Genomic DNA, 18,165 nt, shown 5'->3' on the forward strand with positions numbered 1-18,165 from the left:
CACACCCCAGCCCCTCCCTGGGGGATTCTAGATAGCAGCTCTACCACTGAACCACATTTCCAATCCTGTTTGTGCTTTTAGTCAGGACCCCACTAAGTTGCCCAGAGCTAACCTCGGCCTCACTTTATGTCACCAGCAGCTCTCAAACTTGTGACCCTCCTATCTCAGCTTCCTAAGTAGCTTGGATTATAATAGACCTGCACCATCAGCATTGGATGCATGTCTGGTTTTCTTTTTTTCTTCTGAATTTAATTTTTTACGTGTATGAGTGTTTTGTCTGCATGTGTATGTCTCAGATCCCCTGGATCTGGAATTATAGACAGCTATGAGCTGTCACATGGGTACTAGGAATTGAACTCAAGTCCTTTGGAAGTCCAGCCCCCGCCTGTCTGGCTTGCAATCTGCCCCTGCCAAGGCACCCAGATCCTGGCATGGGAAACACTGGGCGTTGGTTGTTACGGCCCAGAAGCCCTGGGACTTTCAGCCTGGCATCATAGTTTTCTCACCTGTCTGCTGAGCTCGGTGCTGCCCTGTCCATGTGACAGTGGGATTGCGTGAGCAGGACTGTGTAGTGGGGGGGGGGGATGCTATGGAAGAACGGTGATCAGAGCAGCGGGTCACGGGAACCGACATGGTGTCTGGAGTCATCGAGGTGTTGTCATAAATCAGACACGGGAGCACCAGAACCGGCAACCTCCCTCAGCCTTCGTCCCTGACTTGCCACACCAGCATTCCAGAAGCTAGCCTACAGAAGGCAGCCAATGAATGCTCTGTGGACTATGGTAGCAGAGACCAGGCTCACAGAAAGTCCCTCATTGAAAGCTCCAGCGTATTTACCAGCATGAATCCAGTATACAAAAATGCTCAATAAATGGTCCCTGACATGGAGACAGCGTAGAGAGGGCGCCCCACAAATCTCCATCTCCTGTATCGGGAGATTGCCAGCATACAGAAGATACAAAATCAATGTTCCAGGGACCTGACTTTGATCTAGCAGGTACTCAGGACACCTCAAAGACTCATGATGCCCAGAGGTCTTTGTTCTGAGCTCTCCATTTGGGGGGAATGCATAGTTGTCATTGAGGTCATGTGTGTGTGAACATGCATGGGGACCCCAAAGGAGGATCCTGGGTAGTTTTCTCTGTCGGTCTCTACTTTGTTACCTCGAGACAGGGTGTATATAACGGTGTATGTAATGGCCAGCGAGATGTCAGGATCTGTCTTTCTGTCTCCCCCTCTGCCCCAGTGCGGGCGTTATAGGAGTTACAACCACACCCAGCCTTTTTACGTGAGTGCTTGGGATTCGAACTCAGCAAACACATTTCCGCCCTGAGCATTTCCTCAGCCTGTGTAACTGGGATCTTGGGGGAAATGATCTTGATGTCTTTGGGTGGCATCTGCCTCCCCCTGGTGGACGATGCTGGGCAGAGCTCCAGGGGAAACTTGAGAACCCGAGTGCAGAGAACACTGCATAGCCTGCTGCTTCTGTTTTTTGGGCGGAGAGCCAGGCGTGCACAGGTGTTTCTATCTGCAGATCGGGGACACCTCTTCCTGGCCCCACTGACTCGCAGGTGTCATCCAGGCTAAATGAAGTGCCCCCCACTCTCACACCACGGTAGAGCCAGGCTCAGAAGCCAGCTGGGCTGGACCAAGTTTTTGCCACCGGGTCATGTCACTTCTCTGCTCCCAACTGTGCTGTGTGAGACTAAGGTGAGGCAAAGACATTTTGAAGATTTCACACACCAACACACAAGAAATGTTTGTTATTTTAAAAGGTTTGTTTATTTATGAGACTGGGTCTCAATATGTAGCCCTGGCTGACCTGGGACACCCTGTGTAGACCAGGCTGGCCCTGAAGTCACAGAGATTTACCTACTTCTTACTCTTAAGAGCTGGGATTAAAGGCATGCAGCACACAATGTTTATTAGTGTGTGTGTGTGTGTGTGTGTGTGTGTGTAGTGTGTGTACCGCAGGTATCCAAAGAGGCCAAAGAGGCTAAGAGGGCATCAGATCTCCTGGAACTGGAGTTCCAGGGGTTGTAGACTACATGATGTGGGGTACTGGGATCTGAATTCGGGTATGAGCTCTTAACCCCTAACCCATCTATAGCTCCAGGAGTTCTTATTCTTAAGGGAAATTTAAGTCTGAGAATACAGCTCAGTTGGTAGAGTGCTTGCACGGTTTGTGTGACGCCCTGGGTTCCATCCCTAGTGCCGCAAGAGCCTGGCGCCGTGGTGCGCATCTGTAATCCCAGCACTCGGAATCCTCCTGCCTCTACCCCCCCCCCCCGCATGCGGGACTTATACACGTGAACCGATTGCATCAGTTTATGAGGTGCTGGGGGTGGTACTAAGAGCTTTGCACATGCTAGGAAAGCACTCAACCAACTGAGTTGTATCCCCATCCCCAGTAAAGAAACATCACATTTAGGATCAGACATGAAACACTTGGCAGTAGAAGATGTTTATTACCTAGGGCTGAGGAGATGGATCACTAGGTAAAGCACCTGCTGCACAAGCATGAGGACCTGAGTTCAAATCCCGGAACTTATGTAAAAGGCAGGTTCATGCAATGACAGAACTTGCAGTGGGAAGTTGGCACGTGGCTGAGATAGGCAGATGCCGAGGCTCACCGGCCAGCCAGCTCTGAAATGGTGAGCTCTGGGTCCAGTGAGTGACCCTGTCTGAAAAAATGGGGAGGGGTACAATTGAGGCAGACACTCGATGTTGGTTACTGGCCTGTGTGTACCAATACAAAAGTAAGCACCACACAAACACATACATGTAATCAAAAACTGTGAATACTCGGAAAAGGAGACAGAAGGAAGGAGAGAAAAGGAGGGAAGTTGCGTGGGTGAGAATCTGGAGTCTGGCTTCCTCATCCAGTCTTTCTGAAACTCTTTCTGCCTCTCATTGCAGGTTTATGAATGACCGAGTCCCAGCGCACAAGAGGTACCAGCCCACAGAGTATGAACATGCAGCCAACTGTGCCACCCATGCTGTGAGTTGACTTATGGGGTACTGACATGGGGACCCTTCCGGGTAGGGGTGAAGAAGGCACTCTTCTCAATCTATTGTGTATATCATCTGTGTATATACGTAGGTGAGTGCAGGTGCTCACAGAGGCCAGCAGAGGGCGTCAGATCCCCTAGGGCTGGAGTTAGGCAAGTGTGAGCTGCTCAGTGTGGGTGCTGGGGCTGAACTCAGGTTCTCTAAAAGAGCACAGAAAGCTGGACATAATCGTTCAGCACTTTAGTCTCAGCGCTCTGGAGGCAGAGTCAGGAGGATCTCTATGAGTTCAAGGCCAGCCTCTACATAGCAAGCTCCAGGACAGCCATGGATGCAGGTGTGGAGAGCAGAGGACAATTTCAGGTGCCAGTTCCCACCTCCCACTTTGAGACGGTCTCTGTTGGACAGGTGTAGACCAGGCTAGCTGGCCCATGGGTTTCTTGGAATTCTGTCATCTGACTGTAGAAATGCTGGGATTGTGTAGAAATGCCAGGAATACAGACATGTGGTACTATGTGACCCAAACCACAGGAACCCGGGTTTAGAACAGTGAGGTGTTGAGGAGGAGGACCAGGAAGAGAAGATAAAGAAGATAGAATGCTGAGATCCTTTCTCTCTCTCTCTCTCTCTCTCTCTCTCTCTCTCTCTCTCTCTCTCCTCCCGAGGCAGAGTTTCTCTGTGTAACAAGTCTGGCTTAGATCAGGCTGTCCTCAAACTCAGAGATCCCCTGCCTCTGCCTCTCGAGGTCTGGGATTAAAGATGTGCGCCACCACCATATCTTACGTAGTATTTGCAGAAGGAAATGGGACAGAATCAACAGAGACCTATCACACAATGGGGCAAAGTCAGCAGGGAGCTGCTCAAGCAATATTGCACAAATGAGACACAAGGTATCTCAAGTAGTCCCAGACTGAGCACACAGTGGCCTTGGGATGATAAGAACAGCCCTTTCCGTGGGGGAAGAGTTAGATTCCCAGGATCTGAAATTGCAGCTCCCCCAATACACGGCCCCCGGGCCATTACTGACTCTGCCAAGTATGTTCATGGTTTTAGACCGGGAACTATGTCTCCGTATATCAGTGCCTCAGGAAAGTCTGGCTTTGGCCTGGCTCCCGACAACCATGTCTGGCTTTATTTGGGTTCTCAGGATCAGAACTCCGGTCCTCACACTTGATGGAAAGGGCCTTACCATTGAGTCACTCACCCCGTCCATGATGCACAAGTTTTAGTTTGTAATTATAATTTTATGTCTATGGGTGTTTTTCCCGGATGTATTTCTGTTCCCGGAGTGCATGCATGGTGTCCACAGAGGCCAGACAATGAGATCAGACCCCCTAGAGCTGGAGTTACAGACAGCTGTGAACCACTATGTGGGTGCTGGGAATTGAACCTGGGTCTTCTGGAAAAAACAGCCAGTGCTCTTAACTACTAAGTTGTCTCTTCAGCCTCCAATAGGTACAGTTTTTATGTCTTATGAATCAGTTAACATTTTTGAAAAATTAAAATGGACCCCATTTCACTTCTTTAGTGGTGTTGTTAGCCCACAGGCTTGGTGGGCACCATCTTGGTATTGGGGAGCATGATCTGGAGAAAAGGAGGGAGTCAGTGCAGAGATCTTGGGACTTGGTACTCCCTGGCATTGTTCAAAAGTCTGAGCCTGGCCAGCGAAGAGGGCTCAGTTAAATGCTTTCTACACAGCACGGGGACCTGAGTTCAGTTCCCAAGGCCTACGTGGTGGAAGAGAACTGCCTATCTCTGATCTCCAATAGTGCACTCTTGCACGCGCTCATACATGCATGCGCGCGCGCACGCGCGCACACACACACACACACACACACACACACATTAAAATGTTTCAAACAAACAAGCAGGGTAAACAGTGCCTCAGGAAGGATGCCTGAGGTTGACCTTTGACTTCACACACATGTGCAGGGAAGTGTAACTCAGCGCCGCCATATTAAGTCACGTAAAAAGCCTGCTGTGCTCCACATCACACGCTCCCCCACCCCGCCCCACGCACAAAAGGGCTGGGCCTTAGATGTGGGGAAATGGCTCAGCAACTGAGAACATTCGCTGCTCTCGCAGAGAATCTGAGTCTGTTTCGCAGCACCCAATCATCTGGAGGTCCAGCTCCTGGGGATTCAGTGCCCTCTTCTGGCGTCTACTGACTCCTGTACTCATGTGAATAACCCCCACCTCCACCCCACACAAATACCCAAACTTAAAATTTAAATGCCTATTTAGGAAATATATCTATTTTTTAAGAAGGCTGGCCCCGTTCTGTCTTCTCTCCCTCTAGTTCTGGATCATTCCCAGCATCCTCGGCAGCTCCAACCTCTACTTCCTGTCGGATGATGACTGGGAGACCATATCTGCTTGGATCTACGGCCTAGGCCTCTGTGGCCTCTTTGTGGTATCCACCATTTTCCACACCGTCTCCTGGAAGAAGAGCCATCTCAGGTACCCCCATCCAACCCTTGGAAGGGCACACGGACAGACACTGTATACACGCATAGTCAGAGGCGAGCCAGTATTCACATTAATGGGTGTCGGGAGGTCCCCCCCCCCCCGCCCGCCACATGCCCCACAATGGCAGGCAGCCCGGACAGCTGTTGCTCTGGTCCCTCACAGCTGGAGAGACTGAGGCTGGAGGGGGGTGTCTACAGGGTGGGGTGGGAATCTCAACTCTCCCTCTCAGTCTCTCCCACTGGGGAAGGCAAGGCTGTCCCCACATGTAACACCTGATTCTGTGTTACTCTTGGTACTGTACCGTAACCAGGCCTGGCCAGGGCCTGGAGATTGAAAGAACACACACACACACACACACACACACACACACACACACACACACGAGACCTGGGTCATTCGAAAGGAGATTAGCCGAAAGCCGTTTATTCAACTTGGGGAAATCCTTACTTACCTAGCAGCTGCACAAGGATTCCCCTCAGGCGGGTGGAAAATTGCCACACCCAAGATGGAGTAAACAATGCCCTACAGCTAATCACCAGGCGGGGCAGAGGGAGCACAGGAACAGACAGAATGTTATAGCTGGCTGACCAGAAACTGTCCTGAAGATGAACCCCAGGAGCAGGGGTACACCCATGGACCCTACACCCACACAGTGAGGTGGGTGCTCCCATGCTTCCCTGCTACACAGGGGCTATGACCTGCCACCTTCTCTATCTGCTCTAGGATGGTAGAACACTGCCTGCACATGATCGACAGGATGGTCATTTACTTCTTCATCGCGGCCTCCTACGCTCCTTGGTGAGTGCCAGCACCCACCCCCACCCCGCCCTGCTGGCTTCCTTTTTCCTGCTTGAATTTCTGCCTGCATTCCGGTGGGTAATTGGTGACCACACAGACAGAGGAGTAGGTGGGAAAGAAAACGTACTTGTCCTTTTTCTTGTGCCAAGAAATACCCACTTATTGCCAGCTTCTTGTGTATCCTTCAAGGGTTGCTGTAGGCAAAAAAGAGCAAGTGTGTACATCTGTGTATGCAAATGCTTATGTATACATTAGCATGTATTAACATATATTTACAGGTATAAATAGATGTCAATGACTGTATAGATCTATAGACACACTTGCACATATATGCCGATATGCATGCGTTTTTTGGTTGTTTTTTAATTATTATTTTTTTCATGATGGGGGAGAGAAAGAGAGGGAGAGAGAAATGGTCTCAGGTTACCTAGGCTAGCCTTGAACTCCCTATATAGCTGAAGCTGGCCTTGGATTCCTGATCCTTCTGCACCCGTTGGACTGGAGCGTCTAAACACCGTGGTGGAGTTGCCCCCAGAGACCATCTCACACACCACAGTCGATGCAAAAGCATGAGGATTTTATTAATTCTGTCATGACAGAGTCCCCCAGCATTTGGGAAGCTGAGAGACCTCGAATAGCTGGTACAGTCTACTTTTAAAGGTGTCACAGAAGCAAGGGGGGGGTTGTTCTTTGACTATTCTGATTGGCTTATTCGAAAGGGCTATTACCAATAATTGACTGGAGAGCTGTTGCCAGATCAGATGAGGTAAGAGGTCATTTTGACCCCGTTTCCCAGGGGACCGAACCAAAACATATGTATATGGGTAATTGTTCAGGAACTGAGTACGTGCGAGTGTAGCTGTTAGGTCCTTGGTTCCCAGGGGAGGAGGGGAAGCACTATGGCACAGAGGCTGAGAGGATTCAGAATTGTCAGAAATGGCTTCAGGATTGTCTTAAAGTCTTACACATCTACTTTTACAATGCTGAGATCACAAGTGTGTAACACGGTGCCTGGCTTTTATGTGTGTATTGAAAGTATTACTTATTGCTAGGTGTGGTGGTGCACACCTTTAGTCCCAGTACTTGGGAGGAAGAGGCAAGTGGGTCTCTGTGAGTTTGAAGTCAGCAGGGTTACATAGTGAGACCCTAGTGAGACCCTGTTTAAAAAAAATACTCTTTTTAAGATATGTTTATCTTTTTTTCCCCTGTGATACTGGGAATCAAATCAGTTCTCTGTCACAGAGAAACCCTGCCTCTCTATGTTTCATACCTGTATTGTACATTATAAAGTGTTTATTTAGACAAGTATGTGGCATGTACTTGCTACGCCAGACTTTCAGAAGCCGAGGCGGAGTTTGAGGTCAGCCCTGGCTGTATAGTGAGCCCCTGTCTCAAAACCACAATAAAATCCAGCGCATCTAATTATAGTTTTGCCTTCTGCCTGTTTTCCTTTCGTGTGTACACACGAGCGTGTGTGTGGTGTGCATGTGTCTGTGAGTGTTTTATGTGTGGATTCAGGCATCATCCCAGCCTTCATTCTTCACCTTGCTGTGAGGTGGGATCAGGAGCTTGGATGACCACACTTCTTCCACACAGAAAACAGAGAGCTATTGTGATGTGGGTGGAGCTTAGACTTTCTTTCACACGTGCTAAGTAAACATCTGTCTCCCACACTTCTGCTGAGATGGCGTCTGCTCTGTGGTGTTGGCAGGTCAGGAACATCTGTGAACAGACACCTCACATGTCCGTTAGTGTGTCGGATCCTGGGAACTGGAGTCACAGACAGCTGTGAGCCACCATGTAGGTGCTGGGAACTGAACTCAGATTCCCTGGAAGAGTAGACAGTGCTCACAACTCTGGCCCTGCTATTTCTTTTGTGTTTATAAAGATTTGTTAATTTTTATTTTAAATTTTATAAACTTTAGTATGAAAACTTGCAAAAATAAACTCACATGCCCAAACTGGCCATATCCTAAGTCTGCACATCTCGATGACTTATACGGTTACAGTAGCCATCTTGGAATGGAGGCTGTGGCGCTTCCCTTTGGAGTTTGCACTTTCATTATCAAATATATTCTGATGCACGTATCCATCACCCAAAACAAAAAGCCCAGAACCAGAAAAGCTATAGGCTCTCTCCTCTTTGCTAACCCGTCATCCACACTCAGCACCTTCACACCCTCGTCTTCAGCCCTGTTCTCTTCTCAACACGCTATGCTAGTCCCACGTGTCCATTCGTTTACAGACATACACATATGATTGTACAGGGGTTTACTTATTTTAAATTATGTGTCTGTGTGAGATACCGTGTGCATGTGTACCATGTTACTTGTGGAGGCCAGAAGAAAGTGTCAGGTCCCTTGGAACTGAAGTTACAGGTAGCTAATGTGGGTGCTGGGAACTGAGCCTGGGTTCCTTGCAAGAGCAACAAATCTCAGTGTCTCTGTCCCTCCTCCCCCCGACCTCTGAAGATGGGTCTCACTATGTAGCCCTGGATGGCTTGGAACTCACTATGCAGACCAGGCTGGATCCCATTTGTGTCTGCCTCCCCAGTGTTGGGACTAAAGGTGCGTGCCACCCATGCCTGGCCCAGCAAATAGTCGTAACTCTCCAAACTCCAGCTTGCTGTTCTTGACTGACCTCACCCCTCCGACATAGTTTCTGGGGATTCCCCATGTTTGTTTCTTCTATCCTCCTATTTTTAAAATGACCATGAATAGGGCCTTTAAGATGACTTAGCCAGGAGCAGGGGTACAAGTCTTTAATTTCAGTGCCCAGGAGGCACACACACACACACACACACAAAGTAAATGTTAAAAAATTAAAAACCTACAGATGTACTCAAAATATTATACAAAATCACAAGAGTTGGGCATGGTGGTATGTATTAGGGTTCTTTAGAGAAACAGAACCAGTAGAAGTTATGTATATTATAAAAGGGGTGTACTCGTGTGTGTGTGTGTGTGTGTGTGTGGTGTGAACATGTGTACATACGCTCATGTGAAGGACAGAGGTCATGTGAAGGTTAGGCATCTCCCTTTGTTTGAACTCCACTTTACTTTTTGAGACTGAGCCACAGGGACACTCCCGTCCCCGCCTCCCTGTCACTGGGGATTATGCATCCTCCTGCTTGAGTGACTAGCATTTTGCTGGCTCAGTCTTCGCAGCTGTGAGGTTTGCTTTGGTCTGGGTCTTTTGTCACGTGTTTAACTCAGACTGGCCTGGAACCGGCGACTATCCTTCCTCAGTCTCCTGACTGCTGGGATGACAGGCATGTGACATGGTTCCAATTTTGACAATTCGGTTTGCACAGCATTCTGTCCCTCCGAGTGAGAGTCCTTGTCCTACCTGGGCAGCCATTGGGGACTGGGCTGCTCTGGGATCAGCTTCCTGTGATAGGCTGGCCATGGAGTGTTTGGCCTTGGTGGCCCCATCACGCTCTGCCCTTCGCTTTCTCTCTCCCAGGCTGAACCTCCGGGAGCTGGGCCCCTGGGCTTCCCACATGCGCTGGCTGGTCTGGATTATGGCCTCTGTTGGTACTATCTATGTCTTCTTCTTCCATGAACGGTAAGTCAGGGCTAGGGGATCTCAGTTTGAGGAGGTGCCCCTTAATTTTTCAGTACCACCTGCTCAAGAGCCTCAAGCAGATGAAGCCCCAAGATGACCCCCAAAATGTGAGAACATGGCCTTGCCTGCATCCTAACTTGAGGACCATGGTTGTATACCAGGTGCCATCCCCCAGAGGGACAGATCTAAAGCGTGTGTGTATGAGTGCGTGCATGTATGTAGGGGCCAGAGTTTAATGCTGGCCACTGAGCCCTAGATCCTCCTGTCTCTCACCACCTCCCCAAAAATGAGGTTACAGATATTTGTGATCATGCCTGGCTTTTATGTTGGTGTGGGGCTTTGAACTCAGGTCCTCATGCTTGTACAGAAAGCCCTTTATCAATAAAGCCATCTCCCCAGGGCTTGAATGCCCCCCCCCTGCCACCCGCTCTGCAAATATCATAGTAGTTGTTAGGAAGAGGGCTCTATTGCTGAAGTTCCTGTTGTTCAAGCATGAAGTACGGAATTCGATCCCCAGAACACACTTCAGTAGCTGGGCACAGTGATGTGCCCGTCATTCCACTGCTGAAGAGGCAGAGACAGGAGGATCCCTGGGACTTGCTGCTCAGCCAGTGCTGGGTCCTGCCTGACATATTCGTCCACGCTTCGCGGGGAGAGTATGGATTGAGAAAGAGACAAGAGACAGCAGATAGAGTCGGAGGGCATCCAGTGGATACTGTGGTCGGCCTCATGATTATTTCTCATAGCCCTTATTTACCCTGATCCGTAAAGGAGGCAGAAGGCAAAAGACTTCTTCACCAAGATATAAAGAACAAACAAAGTAATTACCTTTTGTTTTTTTTTTTTTTGTTTGTTTGTTTTTTTTTTTTTTTTCGAGACAGGGTTTCCCTGTGAACAGCCCTGGATGTCCTGGAACTAGCTCTTGTAGTCCAGGCTGGTCTCGAACTCACAGAGATACTATGCCTCCAGAGTGCTGGGAGTAAAGATGTGTGCCACCACCACCTGGCTAGTAATTACCATCTTAATACTCAAAACATCAAGTAACCACACCCTAGGTCAAACATCCTGTAGTAGCCACACCTTAGGTCAAACCTTCTATCACAAAACCTTGTAGGAGCTAGAACAGGTCTGAGCTCTCTGACCTTTAGTCAAGGTGGAGCAGATCCACTTCTGTGGGCTCCCATAAGCCCCTTACTCTACTTGGCAAGGTCCACGTCAGTGAGAGAGCCTTTCTTAAGGTGGACAGCACCTCAGGAATGACCCTTGAGGCTACTCTCTGACTTCCATACATATGTGCTCCCACTTCACACATATCTGCCCACACATGAGCACACACATCAAAAAATTTTCAGTCATGTGTGTCTGTGTGCATGTGTATGTATGCATGTGTGTAGTTGCCCAAGGAGGCCAGAAGAGGGCATCAGATGCCCTAGAGCTGGAGTTGTAGGCGGTTGTGAGCTGCCCATTGTGAGGGCTGGGATTTGAACTATATGTGCTCTTAACTGCTGAGCCATCCATCAGCACACTACCCTACCCAGATTTGTTCTTATGACATCATAGGTTACTTGACCCACTCAGTGAACTAGATCACCGGTCACCTGCCTTCCCTACACTGTATTATCAGATAATGGGGAAAGGCTTTAAGAGATCACGTACCCTGAAACCTTTTCTTCTGCTATGACACTGGACTGACAGTCATTAAGTGGGGGAGGAGAGAGAAACCAGGGAAGCAACAGAAAATAACCAAGTCTTGCAACCGCAGAGCCCACGGGGCTCCAAGAGACAAACAATCCAGAATGGCATAGGGTTCAGTTCATCTAGCAATCAGCACAACTGAGAATGACTGTTTGGGTCCTGTGGGAGAAGATGCTGGGATTAATTAGTAATGTCTGCAGTAGGCCACATATTGACAGTACCTATGTGCTTGCTATGTTTAAATTTGCAACCCATGTTCTACCTACAGTGTATACTGTAGAAGCTCAGGAATGGGCTCTGAGAAGAAAAGGGGCATGTCATATGATTTGTCCAAGGTCACATGACTTCCATTACCTGCTGATGTTGCTGGGCAGAATATGAGCCGAGGAGTTCCACACAGAGAAAATCTCCTCTTCTCGCTATGCTGGTCTTCAGCATCAGAAAGCGGGGTGCCCTGTCCCTCCTTGGAAGCTTGTCCTGAGGTCACATGATCTGTCTCCCCAGGTACAAGCTTGTGGAGCTGCTCTGCTATGTGGTGATGGGCTTTTTCCCCGCCCTGGTGATCCTCTCCATGGTAAGTCCCACTTGCCCAGCCGGAGGACTCCGATCACATGTGTGAGCTGGACCTGCCTCTCGAGACTGTCAATCAAGCCCCCACCTCTGGCAGCAGGGGAAACAGGCTGAGTAGGTCTGTGTGCTTGCCTGCCGGGACAGAGAACATGGAGAGCTCCCTAGGGAGCTGCAGCATCCCTTCTGTCTAATTCTGAGGTTAGGTCTCCATATACCACGAAGGTGACTAGACAGCTCAGGCAAGTCACTGACCATGGTGCCCGGGACATGACACCTGCTAAGAAACACTGGATGTCTCAACTACTGTGTGGTTAATAGTCAGCGGCAATACTCTTGAGGACTAGGGAAAATGTTATTGTGTGTGTGTATGTGTGTGTGAGTGTGTGTGTGTGTGATGCCTTAGAGGTAGTCACAATACCACTCAAAATGCTTTAGATTAATTTTTTGTTGCTATGACCCAAAGCAACTTAGAGGGCCAGATGGAGAGATGGTTCAGTGGTTAAGAGCACTTGATGCTCTTTCAGAGGACCTGAGTTTGATTCCTAGCACTTACATCAGGTGGTTTACAAGCACTTTTAATTCCAAGTGATCTGCCGCCCTCTTCTGGCCTCCATGGGCACTGCACACAAATGGTGCATATACTCCCCTCCCATATACATATATATAAGCCTAAAAATGAAATGATTTTTATTATTTATTTATTTATTTATTTATTTTTTGGTTTATTTTTTTTTTTTGAGACAGGGTTTCTCTGTGGTTTTGGAGCCTGTCCTGGAACTAGCTCTTGTAGACCAGGTTGGCCTCGAATTCACAGAGATCCGCCTGCCTCTGCCTCCCAAGTGCTGGGATTAAAGGCGTGCGCCACCACCGCCCGGCTATGAAATGATTTTTAAATAGCAGTTTACAAAAGAAAGAGTTAATTTGGATCACAATTCCAGGTTACAGCCCATCATTGAGGGGAAGCCAAGGCAGGAACTTGAAGCAACTCGTGACATCCACAATCAAGAGCAGAGAGAAATTAATGTGTGGCTAGTGTTCAGCTTACTGCCTCTACTGTCATACGGTCTAGGACTCAAATCCAGAGAATGGCGCTGCCCATTCTTAGGCTGAGGCTTCACACATCAGTTCGGACAATCAAGACAACCTCCCACAGACATACCCACCAAACAACCTGATCTAGACATTTCCTTGCGACTCTCCTCTCAGGTAATTCTAGATTGTGTTAAAATTAAGCACCACAGGGCTGGAGAGATGGCTCAGTGGTTAAGAGCATTGTCTGCTCTTCCAAAGGTCCTGAGTTCAATTCCCAGCAACCACATGGTGGCTCACAGCCATCTGGAATGAGGTCTGGTGCCCTCTTCTGGCCTGCAGACATACACACAGACAGAATATTGTATACATAATAAATAAATAAATATTTTAAAAAATTAAGCACCACACAGGGGTTTTAATCTCTAAGAGACGTTTTCATTTTTTGAGAGAGGGTCTCCGATAGCCCTGGCTAGTATCAAACTCATTTATGTAGAGTAGGGTTGCAGGCAGGTGCCACTTACCCAGTCTCCAAGAGACTTTGCTTTGTGGCCATTCAAGTTGTAGAAAGACAAGAATAGTGGAACCCCACTGACCTAAAGATGGGTAGGTCCTGTGTGTCAGTACAGATGAAGGGTGTGAGTGTGGCTTCCAGCATCACCTTTGGCAGCTCACAAACACTTGTAATTCCAGCTCAGGGGATCTAGTGTCCTCTGCTGGCCTCCTTGGGTACCCATATACACATGACATACACACACAAATAAATACACAATTTTTCCTGATGAGCTCCAGGCTAGTGAGAGACTCTGTCTCATAAAACAAGGTGGATGGTCGGGTGCTGGTGGTACATGTCTTTACTTGAGAGGCAGAGGCTGGCGGATCTCTGAGTTTGAGACTAGCCTGGTCTACAGAGTGAGTTCCAGGACAGCTAGGGCTACACAGAGAAGCCCTGTCCCCAAAAACCAACCAAAACAAACCAAAACAAAGCAAACCAAAACCCAAGGTGAATGAATGGTGTCCTGAGGAGAAATGCCTGAGGCGGATTTCCATCCTCAATATGCGTGCACACATACTAACTAGAGAGAGAGAGAGAGAGAGAGAGAGAGAGAGAGAGAGAGAGAGAGGAAGAAGAAGGAGGGAGGGAGAGAGAGAGAGAAGGAGGGAGGGAGAGAGAGCACCCCCCCCCAGAGAATCCCCTTTCTCCTCTATTGCTAAAACTCCTCCCCCTGAGAAGATGTACACAACGTCTACCCCTCCTTGGGTCCACCAGCATCCGCTCTAGCTTACTGCAGGGCAGTGTGTGAGGGGTTATGGGCAGGAGCATGCACGACTTGGAAGCAGCCACACTGGAAGGTTTGCATCACCATGCTTATGACTCCCTGTGGCTATGGAGATGGAGTCCCCTCCCATAGCCCCCCACCCATATCTTCCAGTCCTTCTCAGGAACCCCAAGGCCATGTGCAATTATGGATGAATTGGGAGGGATGGCTAGATACTCAGGTGAGGCTACCATGACCCTCCCTGCCCCCTCTTTCCAAGAGGGGGTCTCAGCATCCAACAAGCCCAGCTGTGATGATCTTGGCGAGCAGGCCCAGCTAAAACTCCTGGAGATGGCGGCAGTTGGCTTGGAGGACAGCTCTGTGCAACATCCTCCATCCAGGTCATGGCATCCCCTTCTGCTGTCTGTCTCTGTGGACTTGGCTACTTTGGAACAGTCAGGTTTTTGGTAGCTGTCCTTTCGTGCCTGGCTTATTTCACTTAGCATTGTGTCCTTGGAGCTCCTCCACATGGTGGCTTGTGTCACAATGGTCCTCTTGTCTTTAAGGCAATGTAACAAGTAATATTCCATGGTATGGGTATACTAACCGACTCTGTGTGTGCGTGAGTGTGTGTACGTATGCATGCATATGCGCGTGTGTGTGAGTGTGTGCATGTGTGCATGCAAGTGCACGTGTGTGTATACTAACTGAGTCTGTGCGTGTGTGGGCGTGCGTACATGTGTGTGTGCGCCTGCACGTGTGTGCATGTGTGTGTGTGCAGTGATGGGGACTGAACCCAGGGCAATACTCTACTATTCAGCCGCATCTCCAGCCCTCTTTTTACCCCCGGGGTCTCAGTATTTAGCTTTTATGTTTTCCTTGAACTTGCTATGCCGCCCTATAAAAGCAACCTTTTTGAGATTTTGGGTTTGCACTGTAGAGGCAGAACCTTGGATTTCTAATCCTGCTACAATTGCCTTCTTCCAAGTGCTAGGCCTCTGAGGTTTGAGTTCGCTATCATCAATTGCAGATTTTGCAAGTTAATATGGAAAATTTGATGCCACAATATTGAGACTTCCTAGGGGACTTGGGGCTTGTTCGCTGCTTGTATGTCTTACCATGTGGGTAGCAGGGAATGATGAACTCTCCCTCTGACTTGTGTCTAATCCTTTTCTTCCAACAGCCCAACACTGAGGGCATCTGGGAGCTGATGACAGGAGGAGTCTTCTACTGCTTGGGCATGGTCTTCTTCAAGAGTGACGGGAGGATTCCCTTTGCTCATGCCATCTGGCACCTCTTTGTGGCATTTGGTGCTGGTACTCACTACTATGCCATCTGGAGGTACCTCTACCTGCCCAGCACACTGCAGACCAAGGTGTCCAAATGAGGTGACCCAGATTCCATGGGGCATTTAGATTTTGGAATCAAAGCATCATGGAAAGTGAACTGTGAACTCTAACCTAGAGCATAGTGCCAAGCTCTGCCTGCCTTTTCCTGGATGGAATTTTTTAAGGGTCTAAGGTCTCTTTCAGTGACAGCTGTACCACTTTTTGAGTCTCCAGCAAGGAAGAAAACATTTAGCCATCTCCATGGAGAAGAAATTAATTCAGTACTGTGTTTCTACTTTAGACAAATGATTTTTTAAAATATAACCAATATTAACATCTTCAGAAAAGGGCAAAATAGGGAATGACCCTCCAAGAGGTAATTTTTAAGGTCCTGAGCACCTTCCTTTCTGCTGCAGGGGAAAGTCACCTAGCATTAGATGACAGATGGGGAATATCCCTGACCATTGCAGGCATCATCAATCAATTGCAGCATTTACATAGTGATAGAAGCAGACATTACTAATTGATTCTGTGCTCATGATGGAACCTCTTGGCTGGCCTGGTGTGTTAAGAAACAAGATCACAGCAGAATCATTAGAAGTCACTATATGGAGGAGCATGTTTATCTCTGGACACCATTACCTCCCCCCCCCCCATCCACCTTCAAGGAAGTTCTTGGTGTGGGATGTTTGGAGGCAGTACGAGGAAACCAAGGCATCCTTCCCAACAGCTGCTCACACTCTGCTCCACTGTGGCTGGTCCTTGGTTCTGGAGGTGCTGAGGGCTGGGATGAGGATGCTGCTACTTGGCCATTTCTTCTCATCTCACAGAATCCAGAGAAACCATGAAGCTGAGCTCACCAGAGGGCTTTTTCTTGGTGTCCGGAGATGGCTCTCAGAGGCCCTCCATTGGGCACTCGGGCAGGGTCTTCGTCTACCAGAATGAATGGAACGTTTGCATCCCCAACCTCTGAAGTGGCATGAAGAACATGGCTGCCAGGGGCCTGTCCTCAGCCACCGCTACTCCTGGGCTAGCCTTGTCACAAGCTGCCACATGGACACTGGCAGAGTGCCGGAGCTGCGGGTCTAGCTCCTGACCTGAACTGACACCTCAGACTCTCTGGAAGAGGCTACTGGAAATCCAGGGTCCTGTTCAATGACTGCCAGCCAGATGGATGTGGGCGAGGGTGGGCCAAGACAGGGTGCCTTATACTTTGTTCTAGCACATTCCAAGGTATTTCAGGGCTTCGGCACCTGGAATCCCATATGTCAAAGCCAGTATTAAATCAAGTTTATGCATTCTTCAGAAAGATGGTTTTGAAGCCAGTGAGCTTTAGAATTGATTTTGTCTAGCCTGGCCTGCCTGTGCATATGAGTGCTGTTTGCATGTATGAAAGTGTGTGCGCGTGCATATATGAAAACGTGTGTGCATATGAAAGTGTGTGTGAGTGCATGTATGAAAGTGTGTGCATGTGTGTGTGTGTGTGTGTGTGTGAGAGAGAGAGAGAGAGAGAGAGAGAGAGAGAGAGAGAGAGAGAGAAAACAGACAGGGCTTCAGCCCCTGGAAACCGGCTTGGATACCTCTGTTCCATGGACCGCTCCCATGTTTCCCCCAACTGGGGATCAAGGTTCAGAGAAGAGGACCAAGATGGAGAGAGCTGACTGTAGCTTGGGACCAGGACCCTCACAACTGACCTTCCTCTGGGTCTGAGGCTGTAGGGGCAGGGCTTGGGCATCTGTACCGCTGTGTGGGAACTCCCCAGGTGTGACCCTGTTCAGACCAAGAAAATCGTCTGTCACTAGGATGCTAATGGGGACCAAGGAGACTCCTAGGAACAGTGATGGATGCCTAGGACACTGACTTGGCACTTCAAAGTGACCACATGGCCCCTGCTGAGTTCTTGAGCTGAACAGCTGCTTCATTCCCTGTGCCCTAGGGCTGAACATTTGATTTGAATTAGCCCCAGACAGCGACCCCACATGCTGTCTCTCTCCCAACCAACTCCTACACATCCTTCAAAACCAAAATACACATTGAGGAGCCTGTAGATCTTGTGTGACTCTGGGGCTACCCTCTGCACCCCTCATACTCTGTGCTTATCTGGACCACAGCTCAGAGCCCTGTCTGTCACTCTGCTTAAGTTGCTCCTGGAGGGCAGGGCTGGCTTGCTAGGCTTGTCATCAGACCTGGCCTTCCCCATCGGTGAGGGTTTGTGTCAATTCCCAGTTCTCTGTGACAGGTGTCCCCAGCTATTAATGTTTTCTTTTTTAAAAAATATTTATTATGTATACAATATTCTGTCTGTATGCCTGCAGGCCAGAAGAGGGCACCAGATTCCATTACAGATGGTTGTGAGCCACCATGTGGTTGCTGGGAATTGAACTCAGGACCTTTGGAAGAGCAGGCAATGCTCTTAACCTCTGAGCCATCTCTCCAGCCCC

The 18,165-nt window shown here is 48.9% G+C and overlaps 1 protein-coding gene across 1 annotated transcript in view; it reads left to right on the forward strand.

Annotated features, from left to right (window-relative positions):
• Mmd2 (monocyte to macrophage differentiation associated 2) overlaps window positions 1–17,024 on the forward strand; it is a 44,225-nt gene extending 27,201 nt beyond the window's left edge. The window contains exons 2-7 of the mRNA XM_050163252.1: window positions 2,920–3,001; window positions 5,309–5,469; window positions 6,202–6,276; window positions 9,742–9,843; window positions 12,043–12,112; window positions 15,580–17,024. Of these exons, the coding sequence (XP_050019209.1) occupies window positions 2,920–3,001; window positions 5,309–5,469; window positions 6,202–6,276; window positions 9,742–9,843; window positions 12,043–12,112; window positions 15,580–15,783 (694 nt within the window). The 3' untranslated portion in view covers window positions 15,784–17,024. The remainder of the gene's footprint in view (window positions 1–2,919; window positions 3,002–5,308; window positions 5,470–6,201; window positions 6,277–9,741; window positions 9,844–12,042; window positions 12,113–15,579) is intronic.
• The last annotated feature ends 1,141 nt before the right edge of the window (window positions 17,025–18,165 follow it).

Source organism: Alexandromys fortis, unplaced genomic scaffold (assembly GCF_014885135.2).
Source record: "Alexandromys fortis isolate MF-2015 unplaced genomic scaffold, M_Fortis_MF-2015_v1.1 scaffold_144, whole genome shotgun sequence".
Classification (NCBI taxonomy): Eukaryota; Metazoa; Chordata; class Mammalia; order Rodentia; family Cricetidae; genus Alexandromys; species Alexandromys fortis.